Raw genomic sequence first — 21,504 nt, forward strand, 5'->3', positions numbered from 1 at the left:
AATATTTATTCATACACACACACATATGTATACATACATATGTAGCTTAGAAAATAATAAAGTGAAACTAATATTGAAAGTACTGTGGAAAGAAAGTGTGGGCAAAGGAAATAAAGTGAAAAGGATTTGGAATGTCTTCCTCCTGGACCCTCAACAAAAAGAAACTTGGGGAGGAAAGAGTGAGTTTTGCTTACATTTCGATCACCAATTAAGAGAATGGCCTGCAGCCTTGTCGACAGCCCAGTCTAATGGAGGCATTCGTCCCCTCCTCGCAGATGACTGTAGCTTTATGTCAAGTTGACATGAAACTAGCCATCGCAGGACCTAAGTGGGTAATCTTGTCCTCCTTCGGTAACTGCCTCAGTGCCCCCATTTCAGTCCCTGCTGCAGAGACTCATCAGATCTCATCCACACAACATTTTCATGTCTCTCATTTTTGTTACTAAGAATATTACAACAGCCATGCTTGTATCCTTGAAAGAAAAAGAGGACTGGAGTCAGTTTCACTAGGGAACCATTCACTGTACTGTAGACAAGTTATCCACACTCTTGAGCCTCAATTACCTCCTATTTTTGGATAAGAATAGTAACATCTGCCTCATAGAGCTGTCATCATTAAATCAGTGAATACAAGACCTGGGGAGATGGTTGACTGGGTGAAGTGTTTGCCTTGCCAGCACGAATACAGATTGCCAGCAGCTAGGTGTGACAGCTCACGCCTGAACTCCTTCACCTGGAAGACAAGATTGTAGGTCCTGGGGACTCACTGGAAGCCAGTCTAGCTACAATGCTGAGCTCCAGGGTCAGCAATAAAGCAATAAGGTTGAGCAGTGGAGAGATGGCTCAGCTGGGGGACCTGCTTATCTTACAAGAATGGTGAGCTGACTTCAGTCCCCAGAGCCCCCAGAGAAAGCCAAGTGCAGCAGTATGAGTCGGAATCCCAGCTCTCATACGGTGAGGTGGGGCAGCATCTTATGAACTAGCTAGCTGGAAGTACACATGGCAGAAACAAACAAACAAACAAGACAAAAGAAGATGGAAGGAGAGAACTGATTCCTGAAAGCTATCCTCTCTCTCCCCCTCCCTCTCCCTCTCCTTCTCACACACACATGCACAGACAAAAACACATACACATGCACACTCATTCACACTCGTACAAACACACACACACTCAGGTTAAGAAGTCATTGGTGTCCATATCTGGCCTCCACTACCCCCCAGCCCTTTGCAGGAGCAAGCGCACACACAATCATCCAATACACACAGAGTGGAGTGGAAGGAGGGAGAGGGAGAGTGGTGGATAGAAAGACAGATAGATAAAAAGACAGAGACAGAGGCCGGTGAGAGAGAAAACAAGCAGTTAATTAACGTTTAACAAGCTCACAATAGTATCCAACACACGCACACACACGTTAAACAGTACAAAACACTCTAAGTTGCTGCCACATACTTCCTCTCATGCAAGAGCATCATTGCTTACGTGGGAAACCAAGGGTTCAACTACTTCCTTTTTACTATCTTCCTTTTCCTTTATTTAATTTAATAAGTTCTCAGATGACTGTGAGCTTCAAATCCTCCTGCCTTCATTGGGTACCATTATGACCAGTTCTTGAGGTGCTGAGGATCAGCCCCAGGGATCCAAGCACGCAAGTCAAGCTTCCAAGACAATATCGCCTATTTTCCTTTTTTGTTTTGAAGAGGAGTCTTCTCTATAACTCTCAAAACTCCCCCTCCTTCTACCACAGCTTCCTGAGGATTACAGATGTGCAGCAGCATGCCCAGCACTGAGTGACTAAAGTTCACTTTATGGTGTCACAGGGAAGCATTGTGGCATAGTATTCGGGGACTGCGACACTTCACTCTGTCAGAATAATGGCATGTGTTACCTGGGTTCAGTTAGTGCACTGTGATGTCACAACTTAACATTATGATGGCATAATTCATCGCTGTTATGCCACAACCACATGGTGATGACGCAATGGGGCGTATTATTGACTCAGTGGAAACAATGGAGTATTATGACGATGCGACGCATGTGGTGATGCGCGGTGGAGCATTGTGAAGCACTACGGTGTCATAGTGGGCATTCTGGTGTCCATCGGGCACGGCGCTATCACCAGAGCTCTGTGGTATCACAATATCACCTGATGGCACAGTGGAGCCTTGAAGTCTCTCGCTTTCTCTTTGTGACATCACACTGAGCCCTGTGATGTCACAATTGAGTGTTGTCATGACACAGCGGTACAACGTGATTGCCTAATGCAATGCTGTGATGTCAAATGGATAATACAATCCCACAATTCACAATGTGGTGTCCCTGCTTAAATGTGCATGTATGAGTATGTCTATGCATCACATGAATGCCTGGTGCACTCAGAGAAACGGTGTTTGATCCCCTGAAACTTACAGACTTACAGACAATCGTAAGCTGTCCTGTGGGTGCTAGGAATAGAACCCTGTAGGCTTAAGGTTATTGTGTAATTCAAATGCTCATTTCTGGTTTCAATCCTTGTTCTGAGAATCTCCTGTCTCAATGTTGTGTTAACATGATCCCCAAATGTCATCCTGATATGCCAATAAAGCATCTTACTGCCAGTCACTGAGAAGAGTATAGGGCTGGACTTCCTGCCAGCCAGGGGAGGAGGAGTTAGAGAAGGAAGTAGGGGATTGAGCCATGGCAGAGGTGTCCAGGAGGGGCCAGGAGAGGGAGCTCAGCACAGAAAGCTACAAAGTGCAAGTATCTCTGGGACTTATGCTGGGAGGAAGCCAAATTAGCTTAGAGGTTTAAGAATAGAGTAATAACCGTCCAGTTAGTGTGTTGTGAACCTTATTATTAAACAAATATAAAGGAGCCTCAATTATTTGTATGATAGCCAGCTTAAGAAAGAAACTGAGAAACAAACACAGTTTTATAAAAATAACCTTAACAGAACCCAGGTCCTCTGGAAGAGCAAGTTCTCTTAACCTCTGAATCATCTCTTCGTCTCCCCTTGTCCTGTTTCACACTAGGTAAGTATAAATGCTCACATTCTAGTTTTTGTAGATGTGAAGGTGTTTTCTATTATCCAAAACACTGCCAAATATCGGCTTGTTGATCTCTGTGGTAGTTTGAATAGGAATGGTCCCCATAGGCTCATATATTTGAATGCTGTTGCTTGAGAGGGATTAGGAGGTGTGGCCTTGTTGGAGGAAGTGTGTCACTAGGGATGGTCCCAGAGTCTCTCTCTTCCTGCTGCCTGCGGATGCCAGTGTAGAACTCTCAGCTAGCTCTCCAGCACCACGTCTGCCTGCACGCCATGTTACCTGCCATGCTGACAATGAACTAAACTTCTGAAACTGTAAACCAGCCCCAATTAAATGCTTCCTTTGTAAGAGATGCCACCGTCATGATGTCTCTTTACAGAGCACTGACTCTGAGGAAGCCCATCTTTAGTAAGATTTTTTTTTTCTCATCACAGTTAGGTACAGATGTCACTTCCTGAACAGGACCTCAAGGAGTGTATGCCTCACTCAGAGGACTTCATAGCATTGTGTGTGTGCAGGTTTCCATGTGCCGAGGCCAGAATTCATCAGAAGTACTTGAAGCATATTGATGTTACTTTATGAGTCAGATGTTAGCTATCAAAAATACCTGTAGAACTGAGGATAGAGCTCGGTGGTAGGATGCACAGGGCCTAGGTTCAAGCCGCAGCATTGAGGGCATGGAAAAGATGTCAGGAAAGGTGGTCCATAGCTGGAAGCAGATGCAAGAGTAAGAGCACAAGGTCCTCCTCAGTTACATAGTGGTCCTGGCTACGCATGAATGTCTCAACAAATTAAAAAATAAGACTTGGAAAATGACTCTATAAAGTACTTGTCACACAAGCATGAGAACCTAAGTTTGCTCCTCAGAACACACGTAAAAAAGTTAAACTTGGTGGTACTCCCATCCCCACCCCCCAAGAAGAAAGTGGATCTCAGGTCTTGCTGACCAGTTCCGTGAGAATCTGTCTCAGAAAGTCTGTTCTGACTTCCACACATATGTGTGGCCTGTGTGCCCTCCCTCCTTCCTCAACATCACATACATACACACATAAGATGAAGTGATTGAGGAAGAAACGGTCTGTTTTACACACCCCCACACACAAAGACTTCATAGACACTTAAACTAGGACATTTTGACTTAATTCTAAATTATCTTCATTAGCTTAAACAGGTTAAGGGTTATGATAAGAGATAAAACAAAGATAGTTATGCTAAGGGGTTGTAAGGAGAGGAACGTGTTAGAATTAGATTTATGGGTAAGAGAAGGGTAAGGTGTATGGGTTAAGGTTATGGGCCTGGATGGTAGATGAATTGGTCAGCCTGGTAGGTCTCCCTTATCTGCACCACCAGGGCCAGCTCTCCAGCACTGTTCCTGATAGGCCACCCAATGTCACCATCAGCAGGAAGCAGGATCAGCTCTCCTGATCTCAGGCCCTCAAGGCCAGCTCACCCACACCCATGCCTTCAGAGCCAGCTCCACTGTGCTGCCCAGTCATGGTGTTGGGCCCACACTTGTGTTATAAAGAAATGAAAGTCTGAAATCATTTGGATTTACCAATGAAGACTCAGGAGCCAGATGCCTGGGTAAAAACCTGATAGCTCAGAGAGGCAGCGAAAGCACCCAGCTGACCTTCCTACCCAGCTCACATCCCAGAAAGAAAAAACCAAAAGCCTGCTATCCCAGCTGATGGACCAGGAGGAAAAGGCCTCCTAGATCACCCAACAGCCCAGAAGGAAAAAATAAATAAAATAAAAATAAAAATAAAGCTAAAAGCCAGAGAGTCCAAAAGTCAGAGAGCTAAAGAGCCAAAAGCTAAAGGCCAAGGAGCTAAGGAGTTCCTTCTTTTTCTCCACGCTGACTTTTTTTTTCTGTTGTTATTATCATCCATTTATTACAATTTATTCCATTTGTATCCCGACTGTGACCCCCCCCCCTCGTCTCCTCCCAATCCCTCTCTCCTTCCCTCTTCTCTCCTTATGGGCCCCCTAGTCCACTGATAGGGGAGGTCCTCCTTCCCTTTCATCTGACCCTAGTCTATCAGGTCTCATCAGGATTGGCTGCATTGTCTTCCTCCATAGCCTGGGAAGGCTGCACCCACTGGGGGAGGTGATCAAAGAGCCAGCCACCGAGTTCATGCCAGGGGCAGCCCCTGCTCCCTTACTAGGATACCCACTTGGACACTGAGCCTAAGGGCTACATCTGAGCAGGGGTTTTAGAACCTCTCCATGCATGGTCCTTGGTTGGGGTATCAGTCTCTGCAGGGTTCCCAGGGCCCAGAGGTGTTTTGTTTTGTTTTGTTTTGTTTGTTTTGTTTTGTTTTTGTTTTTGTTTTTTTTTTTTTTTTTTTTTTGTTTTTTTTTTTTTTTGGCCCTGTTGGTCTCCTCTTGGAGCTTCTGTCCCAAGATCTTTCTATCTCCCCCTTCTTTCATAAAATTCCATGCACTCTTCCCAAAGTCTGGCTATGAGTCTCAGCCTCTGATTTGATACCTCCATCAGTAGTCCTTCAGAGGCCATCTGTGGTAGGCTCCTGTCCTGTTCCCTGTCTTCTGCTTCCGTTGCCACTCTGTCTTAAATACCTCTCTCAAAGTCCCTCCTAACTACTTAATCCTTATCAGCTGGTTTCTTGCTCCACCTCTTGACCTAGAGTTAACTTTATTTAAACCTGTGTACAGAAAGCTCTTGGATTAAAGGTGTGTGCAAGGGCTGAGCCACACCATAATCACCTGTTTACAATAAACAGAAAGTCCCCGGATTAAAGGTGTTAGGGCTGAACCACACCAAACAAGAGACACATTTTTACAGTTCATATATCAGGATTCAAATGGGATCAAATATCCTGCAACACACTCTCCCAGGTGCTGCAGCTTGTGAGGGCCTGGGCAAGCTCTCCCACTCTCACACCCTCAGGGCTGGTTCACACGTACCTTTGCCGTCAGGGACAGCTCCACTGTGTTGTCCGGGCGACGTGCAGGGCCCACTCTCCTGAGTACTACAGCCAGTGAGGGGGCAGGGCTAACTCTTTTGCTCTCATGACTCCAAGACCAGCTGCTCTCCCAGCTACTGCAGGTAGTGAGGCGGTAGGCAGTAGCAGAGCTGACCCCACACCCACACCACCTCTTGGCAGACAAGTGGCCGGGTCAGCTCTCCTGCACTCTCACCCTTGAGGCAGGCTCACCTGCATCGCCTCCACTGGCGTCAGCTGTGCTGTGCTGTCCAGGTGAGGTACAGAGCCTACTCTCATGTAAGGCAGCAGCTAGTGAAAGCAGAGACAGCTCTCTGGAGCACATGACCCCAGGGACAGCTCTCCGAGGGAGGTGTCACTCCTTGGCAGATGAGTGGCAGGGCCAGCTCTCCTACACTCATGCCCTTGAGGCTGACTACCCACACTCCCATTGTTACCAGGGCCAGCTCTACTGTGCTGCCTGGTTGAGGTACAGAGCCCTCTCTCCCAAGTGCTGCTGACTGTGAGAGGTGGGGCCAGCTCTCCAGCGTGCCACAGCCAGTGAGGGACGGGGCCAATTATGTACATCCCCTGGACGGCCATGTGTTGAACATTGCCATGTTCTCTAGTGGTAATATGAGCCATGAACATTGACAGGGACCCCTGCTGCTGTGTAGTCATGAACTCAGACATGGCGGGGGGGAGGGGACAGCTCAGGCTGGTGCCTAGATGGCCCTAGATGGCAGGGTTCACCACTCACAGCAGGCTACTCCTCTCCACCCTCAACTCTTCCGTTCCACCTCTCTTCATAACGCTCAAGCTGCTCCACTTCTCTTTCTCTCCCATCCGACCACCACACACTCACACACTGCAGTGACTCCCTCTGCAGGCCGGCCACAAGGTTGCCAGGCCCCTGGGGACAGCTTTCATGCCTGCTGAGCAGTATGGTGGCAAGCTGGTATCTGTGGCCCACCTGTGTCATGCGCTGGGGGGCAAGTCTGTGAGCGGCATGGTGGTCCACATGGTGGTCTCTTCCTCCTCCCATGCTGTGCTGCCTGGGTTTGATTTGATTTGATTTGATTTGATTTGATTTGATTTTTATGAGTCCAAGGCATAGGACAGCTTTGGCCACCAAGCCAGGTATCAAACTAGGATGAACAGAGGATTGCCATCTTCTCTGCCCCTGACTGATATAAGAACAAAACCACCAACAAGGTGTCTCTTTGCCCAATGCTGGAGGGGCAAGGGAGTCTTTCAGAATTCTTAACATGAATGTAGGTGGTGCCGCCATTTAGTTAATAAAATTGGAGTTAACGATGAATGCAACCGGCTGCTAGCCTGACAGTAAAAGTAGCACAAAATGATAAAAGTATGTTTAGAGGAATCCCAAGCCAAGTTTATTTAGTCTTTTTTTTTTTAATGAAACGCAACTCAACAACTCAGAACACCAATTTCTAAAACCAAATATTTTAACATGATATAATCCAAAGATATACTAACTTGATACAAGACAATTGAAATGGTGGTAGGAAAATAGTGGGAACCTTTGTTTCCTGAAGTTAAGCCATATCTTATATGTACAGGAAACCACTGCAAACCACAGCACAATAGCTTTGAACCTGGGCTATTTCAGGCAGTATTCTTGACTTTAGGTGGCAGTGGAACATTAGTCTGTTGTGTTTAGAAGTAAAGCTGCAGGGAAGCCACAAGAGATCACAAAGGGAAAGCTCCCAGAAACATCACGGATACATCACATTTTTTTTAAATTTTTAAATCATTTTTGATCATTGATGTTAGGTCTCAAACCTGGGACAAATGGCCAATTTAACAAATCAGCGCAGACCTGGGTTCTCCCAGCATCCCTCAGTCCCTATCTGTCACGGTGTACAGCTGGTATACCCTGCCCCCAACTCTAAACTTCTCCAGCCCAAGGGCTGGGCTGCTCTTCCCCAAATTGTCCTTCCCTATATAACGTAGCCATTTTGGTTAGCCAGCCCTTTTGTCTAGCCCTTACTCTGCTGATGTCCTGGCTGTCCTCTCTCCCCTCATTCCTCTCCTCATATGGCCAGGCTTAGGGTCGTATTCATTCCGGACTTCCCCAGATATCCCTGCCTCTGGCAATGTTCTCCCTTCTATCCACAAAAACCTTTTCCATGGCTACCCAGGAGTAGCCATGTCCTTCCTTTTGATTTCTTTTTTTTCCCCCCTCTCTATTCAATTGCACGTTCAGAGACTTTATACAGTTACCAATTTTTTTTTCCCACAACCCACACCTTCCTACAACCGCCTAAACAGAATACAGCGACAGGCCACAGATTAAGAAGTCGAGAAACTTGCTTAGATTTATCCTATCGGGTTATCACGAGCTGCAGTAACCTGTTGCTGGGCAGAGGGCTCTCCAACCTGGGGATCCCACTCCCATCCCAGGCCAGCAGCCCAGCACCCCCACTCAGTCACCCTGGGAGTCTGTGGAACAGACAGACAGGCACCGCGCTAGCCAGCCCGCGCTCCGGTGGGGTCCTTCGGGCCACTGCAGGACAGCCCAGCTCGAGGTCCTGGTGCGGTCGCGTAGCAGCGGCAGAGACGCGGCCAAGCCGCTACGGGAGTGCGGTCGCCTGTAAGAGGGTAAACCGGCTGCCTCGGCGGTCCAGGGGCTCTGGTGGGCGAGCGCATCCGCGTGTGCCGGGTCTCCCCAAGCCGAAGCTGAAGTGAGGACAAAGTGCCTGGGGAGCCCGCCCGAGAGTTGGGGCGGAGGGAAGGCGCAGACCGGGCCGAGACCAGACCGCAGATCGCTCGTCCTTACGGGAGAGAGTGGTTAGGCCTGATGGGCACCCAAAAACGTTTGTCGCAGGAAAGACCATGAGCACAGTGACAGTCACTGAGGGATTCCACCGTGAGTCGATTAGACGGGGTTTGGCTTTCGAGCGGATCACTTCTTGTGCAGGATGCTTACCTGCAGTCACTGCTGGAGCTTGAGTTCCTGTGTGTGCCCGGGCCCGGGCTGGGTAGAAATACACTAGTGCAAGCACGGGACCCTGTTGCTGTTTTTTGTGCCAGGCTAGTGTCCACACATCTGTCATAGCCCTCACTGCAGCCGATTGAGCCCGTTTCAGTGTCTGCTTATGGTTCATGTTCAGTGAGTGTGAGTTCCTGCTTCTGCGCCAGAGTGTAATTGCTGTGCACCCAGCTAGCGACGAGTCTGGGCTGTTGTACATTCTTAGCAGTGTTTTGCCGAGGTGTAGTTGGGTATGAAAGGAGTGGACCAGGCTAGAAGTAATGTAACACACCGGTGTTGACACTGGATAGCGATGTCTTGTACTTGTGAAAATAAGTGTGCACAGAACCAAAGTACTGTTTATGTTTAACATGTAACGTTCCTGTAGGACCAAGTCTCCTATTTACAGACCTGATGAAAACTTAAACATCTGAGTTCAGGCAGTGAAGGACAAAAATCCGGGTGTAGGAACGGTTTGTATCGTCTACATTCAGGAAGCGTACCAGAGCAGCAGATCTCAACCTGCAGTTACAGGGACCACCTAAGACCATGGGAGAACACAGATATTTACATGACGATTCATAATAGTAGCAAAATTACAGTTTCAAAATAGCAACAAAACACGGTGTTAAAGTGTCACAGCATTAGGAAGATTGAGAACCACTGTAATAGAGGTTTTAAAATAACGCAGGAACGTTTTGAGGAATACCAAGGTGAAGGGAGCATGAGGCAGCTGCTGATGGCAACAAGGTGGTTAGGAATATGGGTCAGGCATCATAGGTTATATGATCAGCGTCAGCTTGTTTTTACCAAATATCAGACCTACCGTGTGACTTAGGCACTATTTGTTGTTTGTTTGTTTCTTTGTGTTTTACAGGTAAGAAAACTTGTATGTTGGACCTGTGACTCTATCGGGGAAGGTAGGAGGAAGGGTGTAGCCTGAGCACATCTGCAGTAGAAACTGGCAGGAAAATCTAGAGACAAAGGATACAGCCCTAAGGCTCAGCAGCTGGTGGTCAGGTTGTCAGGATGTGTGTCCGAGGGTCGTCTCTCATCAGCTGTTCAGGAAAAAGAAGAAAGTAGGTTTAGTTGAGGGGAGTTCTGGTCTCTAACAGTGGTCTCTTGTTGACTTTTCCAGAGTGACAAGACCCCAAGGCCAGCTCTTGTCTACGTCCGGGAGCTAATGGCAGGGGACAGAGCCAAGCATTATGAGCTGGACCAAGAGAAATATGATGCTCATGACAACGTGAAGATCATCTGCCTGGGGGACAGTGCAGTGGGCAAGTCCAAGTATGTTGGAACATTAGGGAAGAAAAACCAACCCTAGAATGGCTCTGGGTTGGTTAGAAGAGAGGAATGTATGTACTTTCTATGAGCTTGTGAGGGGGGGAGCCTTGATGGAGCCCAGCTGTGCAAAGGCGAACAACAGGATCGTATCCATAACTACATCCAGGAGGAAATGGGGGAGAGTCGAAGAGTTAGAAACCAGGGAGCTTTCTGGGTCCTTAAACTGTAGACTGGCTCGCCCGGGATATTACTGGAAGAGTAGAGTACAGAAGCAGAACGTGTGATAGCGCACACATCTGAGGGTTGAGGGGTTGCTAGAGTGGAGCAGTGGGAATGGAGAGGGAAACATGATAGGTAGAAGGTCAGTAAAGATGCTTTCTGGGAGGGACTGCCTGCCGCTGAGAAGCATAGCTAGCAATGATAGCTGGCTGTGATGATGTTAAAGACTGGCTTGTTCTTCCGACTTCAGTGCCTGCCTGTGCAGGAGTAGAGCTCTCCACCTGGAGGAGTGAAGGAAGGCTCTGCGGGCCTCCCTCAGGCATCCTACCTCTCACCCATTCAGGGTGAGATGGTGAGTGTGCCTGCCCATTTCTGCCTTCAAAGGATGAGGGTAGAGTTGTTCCTACCTAGATGTCTGGTTTCGTCTTCCATCCCTTGAGTTCCCAGACCACCTTCAGACTCAGATGGCGATGAGTAGTTCTAGAGGTCTTGCCAGTTTTAGGCCAGCTTCAATCCTCTACCTAACATTGATGCTCACCTGCAGTACTCTATAGTTGCTCTAACCTCAGCTGTATCCCATGGAACTAAAGTAAGGCTTTGGAAGCTTGCCCAGTAAATATCAGCCCCTTGTCCACACTTGAATTTAGAACTGTCACAGAGAACAGAAGTGTCAGGCAGAGGGGACCAGTTGTTGGCTTACTAACTGATAGACCTTTAGGGAAATGTGGACTGGAGAGAAGGCCGAGGAAGGCCTACTGTGTCAGCACTAACCTAGCTTAATGCAATTCCAAAATCAAAAAAAAAAAAAAAATCTAAGTTGTTAACAGAACGTCAAAAGACTAACGCAGTTCTAGCCCCTAGGACATTTTGAAGACAGGTAGTTCCCAGCCCCTTTCATACCTCAGGCAGAATGTTAGAGAGAGAGAGAGAGAGAGAGAGAGAGAGAGAGAGAGACCATGATAGAATCTGTGTCTAGGGGAAGGTTGGTAGTGAGAAAACTTTATTTCGGTTTCAGTGGGACTCAAGAATTCTCTGCCAGTTTTCAGTACATGTAGGCCCAGAGGCCCCTCTTCCAGGTGATGCTGGACCGCATTGTATTGACATTTAAAATTAACCACCTTAGGAGTATTAAAAAAAACTGTTTTAATTTAAAACTTATGTATAGTGTGTGTGTGTGTGTGTGTGTGTGTGTGTGTGTGTGTGTGCGCGCGCGTGTGTGCGCGTGTGTGCACGCGCGCACGCATACACATAATGATTGTTATGTCTTTCAGGGAGGTGCAAGGTTTGTTGTTTTGTTTTTGTGTAGATTTGCTGTATGGACTGATTACCAATCAGTGGTTATAATAGCAAGAAAAGGTTTCAAGGCTGCCCCATGGCTCCAGAATATGTACTATATTAAGCTTATTATGTGTTCAGATACTGCAGGCACCAGTCACTGCCTTTGACATAGGAAGGTAGAAGTAGACTAAAGGTTTGCAAACTGCAGGTGCCGCATAGTCTGTTCTGATTGATAGAGTCACTAAAGCAAATTAACTGATGTTCCTGTGGGGACTGTGCAAAGGAGAGAGGGATGGACGAGTGCAGGCTGAGTGGAACTTCTTGCCTATTTCAGTCACCTTCCCGCTCAGATTGCATTTGAGCAAAGCCCTAAGCAATGGCAGAGCCTTGAAAAATGACTATTGGATGAAGAATACGGTTTTCTGGGCCTCCGTTTCCCATGCATCGACAGGGGTATTCTGTGTAGCAGTGTGTGAGATGGAAATAATGGCTCGAAGAGCCCCGTGCAGATTGGCCCTTAGAATGACCAATAGTTTGGCTCTGTGGGCTTGGTAATAGTGATTCCCATTATACAGGCTCAACTAGAAGCTGTGTGACAAAGTTCAAAGGAGGTAGGAAGCCTCAAGTAGCTTCCAAGTTGTCAGCCAAGTAGTGATAAAGTAGGGACAAGAAGATAGAGATGCTACATGATCTGTGACCCGTACATTTCCCTTACAGACTCGTGGAGAGGTTTCTCATGGACGGATTGTATCCTTAAAGGTTTGAAATGTCCTTTGTTCCTGTGGCTTTTCCCACTCTCGTGCATCCTAACTTCCAGTCCACAACTTTATCCCAGCAGCCCAGGGAAGTCCAGTGGGTTTCCTTCACACTGGCTCCTCCAGGCTGTTGCTGCCGGAGCTGACTTACATGTGGACTTCCATGAGGAAGAACAGCAGGCAGCAGGCAGCAGGCATCAGTGCCGGATGCAAACCGTGCCTCCTCCGTAGTAGCTCTGACCTTGGGTAAATCATTCAACCTCTTTCCTCGGAGCCTCAAAAGTCCTCAGTAGGAATCAGCTTTATGAATTTATGAATTGTGGGGTATTTGCTTTTCCCTCGTCCCGTGAGCTGTTGTGTTGTACAGATTTGGACCTAGAACTGAAAGCTCCTTTAAAAGTTCCCCAATGGACCCCCGAGGGCTGCATGTGAGAACTGCAGAGCCTGATACATTCTCCCTTGACCTTAGCCCCAAAGACTGATGTCACTCACTCAGTCCCAAGGCCCACGTGTATTGTTTCAGCTTTGTTACATTGTCCAGCATATTTCAGCTTCGTGAGATGCTGTTCCCCAGGTATCTGGTAGTGTATCACACACAAATGAACTTCAGTTTATGAATACCTGGCTGCCTGGCCTTTGGGTGGTTTTTACCATAGGACTCTGTCCACGAAAGACTTAAAGTACCCACAGTTACATTTTCCAGCATCATGACACCACTTCTCTGTAAAATCTTGCCCCATGTTACCTCACATTTAGGTATCCAGGACCTTCTCCCAGCCCCTTCCTTAGACTTTGTGCCACTGAAGCTGCCTCTGTCTATAGAATTCATTCAACTTGGAGTCTTCTTTATAAAGAGGACAGAGTCAGGAGGATATCCACAAGTTGGAGGCCACCCCGAGCTTTATTGGAAAACCCGTCTCAACAAAAAGGATCAGGCATGGTGGCGCCTACCTCTAACCCCAGCACCTAGGGAGGCAGGCAGATCTCTGTGAATTTGAGGCCAGCCTGGTCTACATGGTGCGTTCCGGGCCAGCCAGGGCTACACAGTAAGACCTGTCTCTAAAAATTAAGAAAAACTAAGGAGGGGCCTCATTCTATCACACAGACACCCCCTTTCCCGTTTCCTTACGTCTTCTTATTCACCGTTGCTCCTTAACCTGCATCCAGTCAGCCACAGCAACTGTCCACATATGCTCTGACTCTGTATAAGCACAAGGCCACAGTAGACGGCAAGACCATCCTTGTGGGTGAGCAGATGGGCCCAGGCCTTGCTGAGCGGGGGAGGGGTGTTAGGAAAGGAGGTTCAGGAGAGGGTGAAGAAAAAAAGGGAAGTCAGGGAGCATAAAAGGAGGCACACGGGGACATACAGTGTTATAGCACCCAGGCCAGGACTAGTGTGCAGAACAGGATTTACAAACTCAAACACTGCAGAACTGTTCCTGCCAGAGGGAAAAGGAGCACAAAGGCCTTTGATGGGGAGGAAACTTTCCTCATTGCAGGGATTAACATTCAGCTAGTATAAATGAAGCCTGTAGCCTACTCAAATGTAGGACATGACCTTCCCATGCGGTCACTAGGCCATATATCCTGACTGTCCACCATCTGTTGAGATTTAGATCTTGAAGGGCCCCATCTTCAGTGTGGGGACAAGGAGCACTTACAGTCCCCTTCTGGGACTCCCTGTCTGCAGTGTCCTTCCTTCTGGTCCTGCGTCTTCCTACACATACCATTGCATACATGTCTCACAATACATGCATGTTTCTGCATGGAAATGCTTGGAGGGACATGGGGGAGTCTCTCCGCCCTCTAATCCCCCTTCCCCTGACCCCATGAGCAGACAGAGCTGTGTTCATGTTGCAGACTTCTGGGATACAGCAGGCCAGGAGCGGTTCCAGAGCATGCATGCCTCCTACTACCACAAGGCTCACGCCTGCATCATGGTATGAAACCAGCTGGGTGGGAGAAAAAAAAAAGAAAGGAAAAAAAAAACTGGCACTGGACAATTCTAGCCTGGGGGGGTTAAGGAGACAAGGGGCTCATCAGTCCTCAGCCCCACTACCAAATATAGATGTTCAGGAAAGAGTTCAAGGCTACCCAGATGCTTCACCCCAGAGCTCCTAAAGAAGAGCACGCAGAGGAGCTGCTCCGAGATTCGGGCAGAGAGGCTGGGCCCCACAGCCATTGTAGTATTGAAGGAAAACATGGCTGACTAGTCTACAGCTGCTTCCTGATGGAACACACCCACAGTGAAACGTCAGGAGTATCCTCAGCTCTTACTCACGGCTTCTGAAAGACCTTTAACTCTCAGACCAGCCCTCACCTCCCTCCCAGTGCTACCTAGGGTAGCTACCATGGGTCCACCAGTAATGGCTTCATTCATAGACTGCACAAAAGTCAGGGTGTATACAGCTCGACTGAGATCGTGAAAATCTGTCTCCTGGGAGTTCCTGCCTCTTGAGCTCCAAGGCTCATTTTCTAGGCCACCATTCTTTTTAAATGTGAATTGGTGTTTCACCTGCATGTGTGTCTGGGTGAGGCTGCTGTTCGATTTTGGAGTTACAGACAGTTGTGAGCTGCCATGTGGGTGCTAGGAATTGAACCCAAGTAGTCTGGAAGAGCACTCAGTACTCCCAACCACTGAGCCATCTCTCCAGTCCTAGGCCACCACTCGTACGTGCTGAGAAGGAATTTGTTTTTTTCTTTTCATTCACAGATAAAACATTTTCATGACTACCAAGCATCTATGACACGAGTCAATAGGCTGATTTGAAGTTTGGTTTGGATTGGGTCTGCTACTAGGGAATAAACCCAGAACTTTGTGCATTCTTAATATGTATTCTATCACTGAGCGGAGTCCTAGTCCAGTAGTCTAGTTCTCTGAATGATGAACCCTAGGGATCGTCACGCAGAAAGAACACTTTGTCAGTTAGAGTTGACATGGACTCTCTCACAGAATGGCAACTCAAGACTGAATGCCTAAAGAGAGCCAGATAGAGGCTGAATTTGGTGACAGCTCTGTGAGTCACTCAAGCCCTATTCACAAAGGAAAGAAACAGGTGCTGCATGTCTGATAAGAACATATGTGATGGATAAGTGGGCACCACTGTTATGTCTGCCTACGAAATGTAAGTTTGCCCTGGCACCTCATACCATTTGACACCACCTCCCCTTCCAGCCCTACCGCCTACAGTATGCACACTACTGCTCTCTCTATGGACGAATGGGTACCATCTCATCCATAAAGAGTAGCACAAAGGGGATACAGAAGGGACTGGTCCATTCTGCTCGCCATCCCCCATGTGCTCTTCCTCAACCCTCTGCAGTTTATACCCATTCAATGGAAATGTTGCTCCTGGCTTCGTCTCTGATAGATGCCACTGTCTCTGTGCAGCCTTCTCTGATGTTTTATCGCTGCTCTTTCCTGTCTGCATGCGCAGGACTCTTAACCGCCTGTGGTACAGGACTGGTAGTGCTGTGCACAGAAGGCCTCCTGGAGGGGCTTGTCAGTGGTGGGTGAGAACACTGACTCATAGCCTGTCCCTCCACACTCCCTTAAACACAGCAGCCCTTGAGAACTTAAAAACTCTTAATTCTAATAGCCAACGGTTCTAAATAAAAGAATGTGAAATAAGGCAAATGGAGCACAGTAGCCTCAGAAGTCATACACAGATGTCCACGGGGTTTGGGGCAGGGTGGATATCCACCATTTTAGTTGTCAGACCTGCTCGGGTATTTGGTTTGAGGTTACCGCTTCTGCCTGGGACTGGCTTGGCCTGTGGTGCTTTCCCATTGGTTTCTCCATGGCCCTCTTCTGAAGGTGCTGGTCAGAATTTACATGCACCTGTTTGGGTGTGTGTTATCTGGGACTGGTAAAGTGTTTTGACACATCTAAACTCTCTTCTGTCCTCTGTAGGTATTTGATGTGCAGAGGAAAATCACCTATAAGAACCTGGGCACCTGGTATGCAGAACTTCGGGAGTTCAGGCCGGAGATCCCATGCATCCTGGTGGCCAATAAAATTGATGGTGGGCTCACCCCTGTACCTGGGTGATAGCAGCTCCTAGGGACCCAGCCCCACACATTTCCTTCTTTAAAAGAATGAGTAGCCTTCATTTTTTCCTTCCCAAGATAAGACACAGATCCCTATTTCTAGGCCAGTCCATATCTGTCCCTTCCCAACTTCCTAGCACAGAGCCGCCCAACTCTCCCTCCAAACTCTTCCCTTTGCCTGGGTTGACAGGACAGTGCCCTACTTCTCTCTGCAGCAGACATACAGATGACTCAAAAGAACTTCAGTTTTGCCAAGAAGTTCTCCCTGCCCCTGTACTTTGTCTCCGCTGCCGACGGTACCAATGTGGTGAAGGTAATGGCAGACCATAGGCAGTCCACCCTGTGGCTTATGGGCTCTGCAGTCCCAGGGAGGAGAAAAGGGAAAGGAGGGAAACAAGGACAATGCGTAGCTGGGTGCAGCAGAGAAAGGGGTTAAGAGGCCCACATTTGGTGAGACAAAGTCCACTGTGTGGGACCAGGGTGATGGGCAGGAACATGAAAAGTGAGTTTGCAGGTTATGAAGGTGGAGTCCAGGGACCTGCCCACTGCTAGACTCCTGCCATTTCTGCCTCTTCTTCAGCTCTTCAATGATGCGATTCGATTAGCTGTGGCCTACAAAGAAAGTTCCCAGGACTTCATGGATGAGGTTTTACAGGAGCTTGAGGTAAGTCAGGCCCCATGTATAGCCAGGTACAATAGAAAAAGTAGGTGACTTCTTCAGAGATGTGAAATATAACCCAACATATGAGGTTTTGCCTGCCTTTGCAACCCCTAACTGCCTCAGAAGTATACTTGGACAAATGCAGGGTCAGGCCTCACCTATGGCCTTGTTCACAGAACTTCAAGTTGGAGGATACACCAGAACTTCAAGAGGAGGATACACCAGACCAAGAGCAGAGTGGCATGACCAAGAGCCCACCTCCTTAATCAGGGCATCCACACATGGCTGAGTTGGGGTATTGGGAGCCGTTTGGAATACCCTACATCTCTGGGGAAGCTCTGCAGGCTACCCCTGCTCAACTTCCTGAAAACACTGTTCTGTGGTACATGATGAGGTCATCACAAACACTAGACAGGCGTGCTCTCCCAGCAGCTTCCTGCAGCAGGATGAGGGATCCGTGTTTCTCACATGTGCCCACTCCACCAGCAGCCTGACAGTGCAGGGACAGTGAACATGCTCATATGTCTTCTCAGTAGACATTTGGGTGTTGTCTTTCATCCCAAACTGACCTCAGGGACTGTCCTTTGCACTTCTGCTGATAGAATGATGGCTAGCCCCTTACTACTCTGTTCCTGTCTCCCAACCAACTTTTACAACAACATTTTGACAGACAACTGTTCGTTACAGATTTTTTTTTTTTTAAGCACTATTTCAGGAGCTCTTCTAGGTTGGGTAGAAAGCACAGGAGCAGGACTCTATTGCAGTCAAGTGAAGACATAAGTCTAGCCATATCTGTCCATACACATTACTGTTCCCCACCACATGAACATGAGTTTCTTTTAAAGCCTCCATCTCAGGGTAGAAAGCTTCCCTCCACTTCTCAAGAGGAGTTAAACACTGCGTCTTCTGTGAGTGGCAGAACACGGCAGAGAAGAGCTGCCCTCCTTTCTGCAGCTTGCTTTTATGATTGTCTTGAGCATCATTCACATTGTCTCCATTATTTTGTTAGTACTGTTTCCTTTTTTTACAATAAAGATTAAGTTTCATAAACACTAAGTGTCTTAGTTACTTTTCTATTGCTGTAACAAAACACCATGACCCACGCAACTTACAGAAGAAAGCATCTAATACACAGTTCCAGAGCGTAAGTCCAGGACCATCACGCTGAGGAGCATGGCAGAAAGGCATGGAGCCAGCACAGGAGCTGAGAGTTCATACTTGATCCACAAGCGCAAGGCAGAGAGAACTGATGGGAATGGTGAATGGCATGATCTTGAAGCCTCAAAGCCTATCCCCAGTGACTCCCCTCCTCCAGCCAGGCTGCACCTTCTAATCCTTACCACTTCCACCAATTCAGGCATTCAAATGTACTAATGGGAGCCATTCTCATTAAAACCACCACACAGACTGTGTGAACTTTGTGGTCTGAAGAACACAAAAACATCAACCACATTGATGAAGGAAGACTGCCTTGATCTGCTCCATGCTGTTGTCTGAGTTAACTTGATTGACTACAGGAGACCATTTCAGTGGAATTTTTAGTTTGTGAGTTTTTAAACTATTGAGGTCTGAGGAACAAGCATGTTTCCCCTTTAAGTGATACTCAAATGTTCAGTGTTAACTTCTGAGCAGGGATTTTCAAGAATGAAAATGGTCTACAGAGTGAGTTCCAGGCTATCCAGAGCTACAAAGTGAGACTCTTCCTAAAAAGAATAAAATGCTCATTATTCTAGGTGATTAACAAGCTGGCAATGTATGTGTGTATAAATGTGTGTTGCACTTTTGGGCATTGAACCCAGGACCTCATGAGTTAGCTAAGGGCACTTCCCTACCACTAAACTACATTCCAGCCTTGTATTTCTCTTTATGTAAATAGCTTTATTGATACAGACTTCATGTACTAAAAAAATGTACCAATATTGGTTTTCACATAATTGTTTACATTAGGTTTCCTTGAAGGAGAGCCTAAGAAGACCATCTTAGATGGCCTACTGGGGCTGTTTTCTCCAGTGAATGAGGGGAGCAGAGAGTGAGGTGCAGCAGGAGGCCAACCTGACTGCCACCTCCAATCCCAGCGAAACTCTCAAGGACAAACTGCCCCAGATTCGGTCCTGCCTGAACACCAGAGGATTGTCAGCAAGTGCCTGAGGCACAGGAGACAGCTTGTATCATCCAGGGCAAAGTGGTTCCTACTTTAGCTCAGACACTTCTCTGGGGAAAGGGAAACCGCTTTTTATCCATCAGCACTGTAACTGGGTAAGGGGGCCTTTAAGATACCTACTGCACAATAGCTCTCATTAAACCACATCTTTTATAAGTTTTAGGGGCTCCACTGTTATGCTTTATGATTTAACTAGTTTTCGAAGGGACCAGATTAAGTAGACTAAGTAAGGATGTGACGTCTGAGATGAAATTCACACGACTAACACTTCAGTGCATTTCATACAGTCACAGTGTAGTATCACTGCTAATCCTGTGCAGCTCTCCCACCCCAAAGTCTGTGTTCTCTCTCCGTGGATTTATTAATTCTGGAGAGTTCATAGAAGTAAAACATACAATGTGTGGCTTTTTGTGTCTAACTTCTTCCACTTTCAAGATTCATCCAGAGTGGGGCATAGTGGGGCCTTTAATCCCAGCACCCAGGCAGAGGCCAGCCTGGAGTACATAGTGATTCCCAGGACAGCCAGGGCTATATAAGAGACCCTGGGGGAGCGGGGAGGATTCAACCATGCATCATGGCATCATGTACATTGTTTCCTTTACAGATGGACCTTGTTCCATCATGTTTATATTCAACAGTTTGTTTATTCCCTCACCAGTAACTCCAGCTGTTTGCAACTTTTGTCTCTTAAGGGTTCCATGGAGCCTGGCTGGTGTGGTGGCAGGCACCTTTAATCCTAGCAGAGTCAGAGGCAAGCCAATCACTGTGAATGGTCAAGGCCATACTGGTCCACACAGTGAGTTCCAGGATAGCTTTGGCTACACAATGAGTCCCTGTCTCAAAACTTTAACAACAAAAAAAAAAAAAAAAAAAAAAATCCAAATTTTACCACAAGTAGATCAGTATAATCTTAGGAATTTTAATAAACTATTATCATAAAACATCTCCCTCAAGTCCCATTTTTCACAGATCTTATACAATTTATTCAGATCTTCTGTGATTCGGCTTTAAACTGGAAGGGTCTTGTCCTTTCTGTGGTTTGAAAGCAAATGTCCTCCATAAGCTTATATATTTGAAAGCCTGGTTCCCCATTTGGTGGAACTATTTGGGAAGGGTTAGGAGGTGTGGCCTTGTTGGAGAAGGTGTGTCCCTGGAGGTGGGTTTTGAGGTTTCAAAGCCCATTTCCCCCTCTCTCTGTGGGCCTCCTGCTTGCCACAAAGCTCTCAGTTAACTGGCCCAACACCATGCCTGCCACCTGCCGCCTGCTCCCCGTCATGGTGGTCATGAACTCACTGTCTTAGTTGCTCTTACTATGATGAAACACCATGACCAAAGGAATTGAGAAGTAAAGGGGTTTTGTTGTTGTTGTTGTTTTTTGTTTTTGTTTGTTTGTTTGTTTGTTTTTTGGCTTATGCTTGCATATCACTGTTCATTATTGTAGGAAGTCAGGACAGGAACTCAAGCAGGGCAGGACCCTAGAGGCAGGAGCTGTTGCAGAGGTCATGGAAAGGTATTGCTTACTGGACTGCTCCTTATGACTTGCTTGATGCTTTCTTGTAGGACTCAAGACCAGCAGCCCAGGGATGGCCCCACCCACAATGGGCTAGGCCCTCCCCCATCAATCCTTAATTAAGAAAATGCCTGGATCTTATGGAGGCATTTTCTCAATTGAGGTTTCCTCCTTTTAGAACCTTTAGTTTCTTTAGTTCCCTCCTTTAGCTTTGTCAAGTTGACATAAAACTAGCCAGTACACTCTCTAAATCTAAGTCCCCCAAAAAAAAGTTTTTCTTCTATGTGTTGCCTTGGTCATGGTCTCTTCACAGCAATAAAACAGTAACTAAGGCAGTCCTCATCTTTTATTTTTCATTCTTAGGACAAAGAATGTTTTCTTACATGAAATCAATCCTTATTAAAATATTTTCTTTTTACCCCTTTTACCCAAAATATGAGTACATGCTAACATCCTTCTCAATAATTCTCTCATACACATTTACTATTTCTTTCCCTAAATACGAGTCAAATCCAAATTACATACATGGCACATTATAGCAAATTAAGATTACCTATCCACATACTTTTTTTGGGTTGGTTGGTTGGTTCTGGGTTTTGAGACAAGGTTTCTCTGTATAGCC

The 21,504-nt window shown here is 47.0% G+C and overlaps 1 protein-coding gene and 1 non-coding gene across 8 annotated transcripts; one reads left to right on the top strand and one right to left on the bottom strand.

The window, feature by feature from the left end:
• Positions 1–7,064: 7,064 nt before the first annotated feature.
• LOC129691234 (small nucleolar RNA SNORA48) lies at positions 7,065–7,210 on the bottom strand. Its single transcript, XR_008722431.1, has one exon. It is a non-coding gene; the product is annotated as a small nucleolar RNA SNORA48 (small nucleolar RNA).
• A 1,309-nt stretch (positions 7,211–8,519) lies between these two features.
• Positions 8,520–17,616, top strand: Rabl2b (RAB, member of RAS oncogene family like 2B). 7 transcript variants are annotated; one of them, XM_055626973.1, is made up of 10 exons: positions 8,526–8,674; positions 9,839–9,881; positions 10,100–10,251; positions 12,463–12,492; positions 13,668–13,747; positions 14,361–14,440; positions 16,414–16,525; positions 16,766–16,863; positions 17,131–17,214; positions 17,388–17,616. In XM_055626973.1, the coding sequence occupies exons 3-10, from the start codon at positions 10,145–10,147 to the stop codon at positions 17,475–17,477; spliced, it is 681 nt and encodes a 226-aa protein (XP_055482948.1). In that variant the 5' UTR covers positions 8,526–8,674; positions 9,839–9,881; positions 10,100–10,144; the 3' UTR covers positions 17,478–17,616. The 7 variants fall into 7 exon arrangements, with proteins under 7 accessions (XP_055482949.1, XP_055482951.1, XP_055482948.1 ...); XM_055626977.1 differs by having other exon boundaries at positions 8,538–8,591; XM_055626974.1 differs by lacking the exon at positions 9,839–9,881 and having other exon boundaries at positions 8,520–8,591.
• Positions 17,617–21,504: the final 3,888 nt, after the last annotated feature.

The sequence above is a fragment of the Psammomys obesus genome, unplaced genomic scaffold (genome assembly GCF_907164565.1).
Source record: "Psammomys obesus unplaced genomic scaffold, mPsaObe1.curated_primary_1811, whole genome shotgun sequence".
Classification (NCBI taxonomy): domain Eukaryota; kingdom Metazoa; phylum Chordata; class Mammalia; order Rodentia; family Muridae; genus Psammomys; species Psammomys obesus.

Coding starts and splice junctions, on each gene's coding strand:
- Rabl2b (XM_055626974.1), top strand. CDS start 10,145: ATGGCAGGGGACAGAGCCAAGCATTATGAGCTGGACCAAGAGAAATAT. Junction 14,441..16,413: donor AGGCTCACGCCTGCATCATG/GTATGAAACCAG, acceptor TGTCCTCTGTAG/GTATTTGATGTGCAGAGGAA. Junction 17,215..17,387: donor AGGTTTTACAGGAGCTTGAG/GTAAGTCAGGCC, acceptor CCTTGTTCACAG/AACTTCAAGTTGGAGGATAC.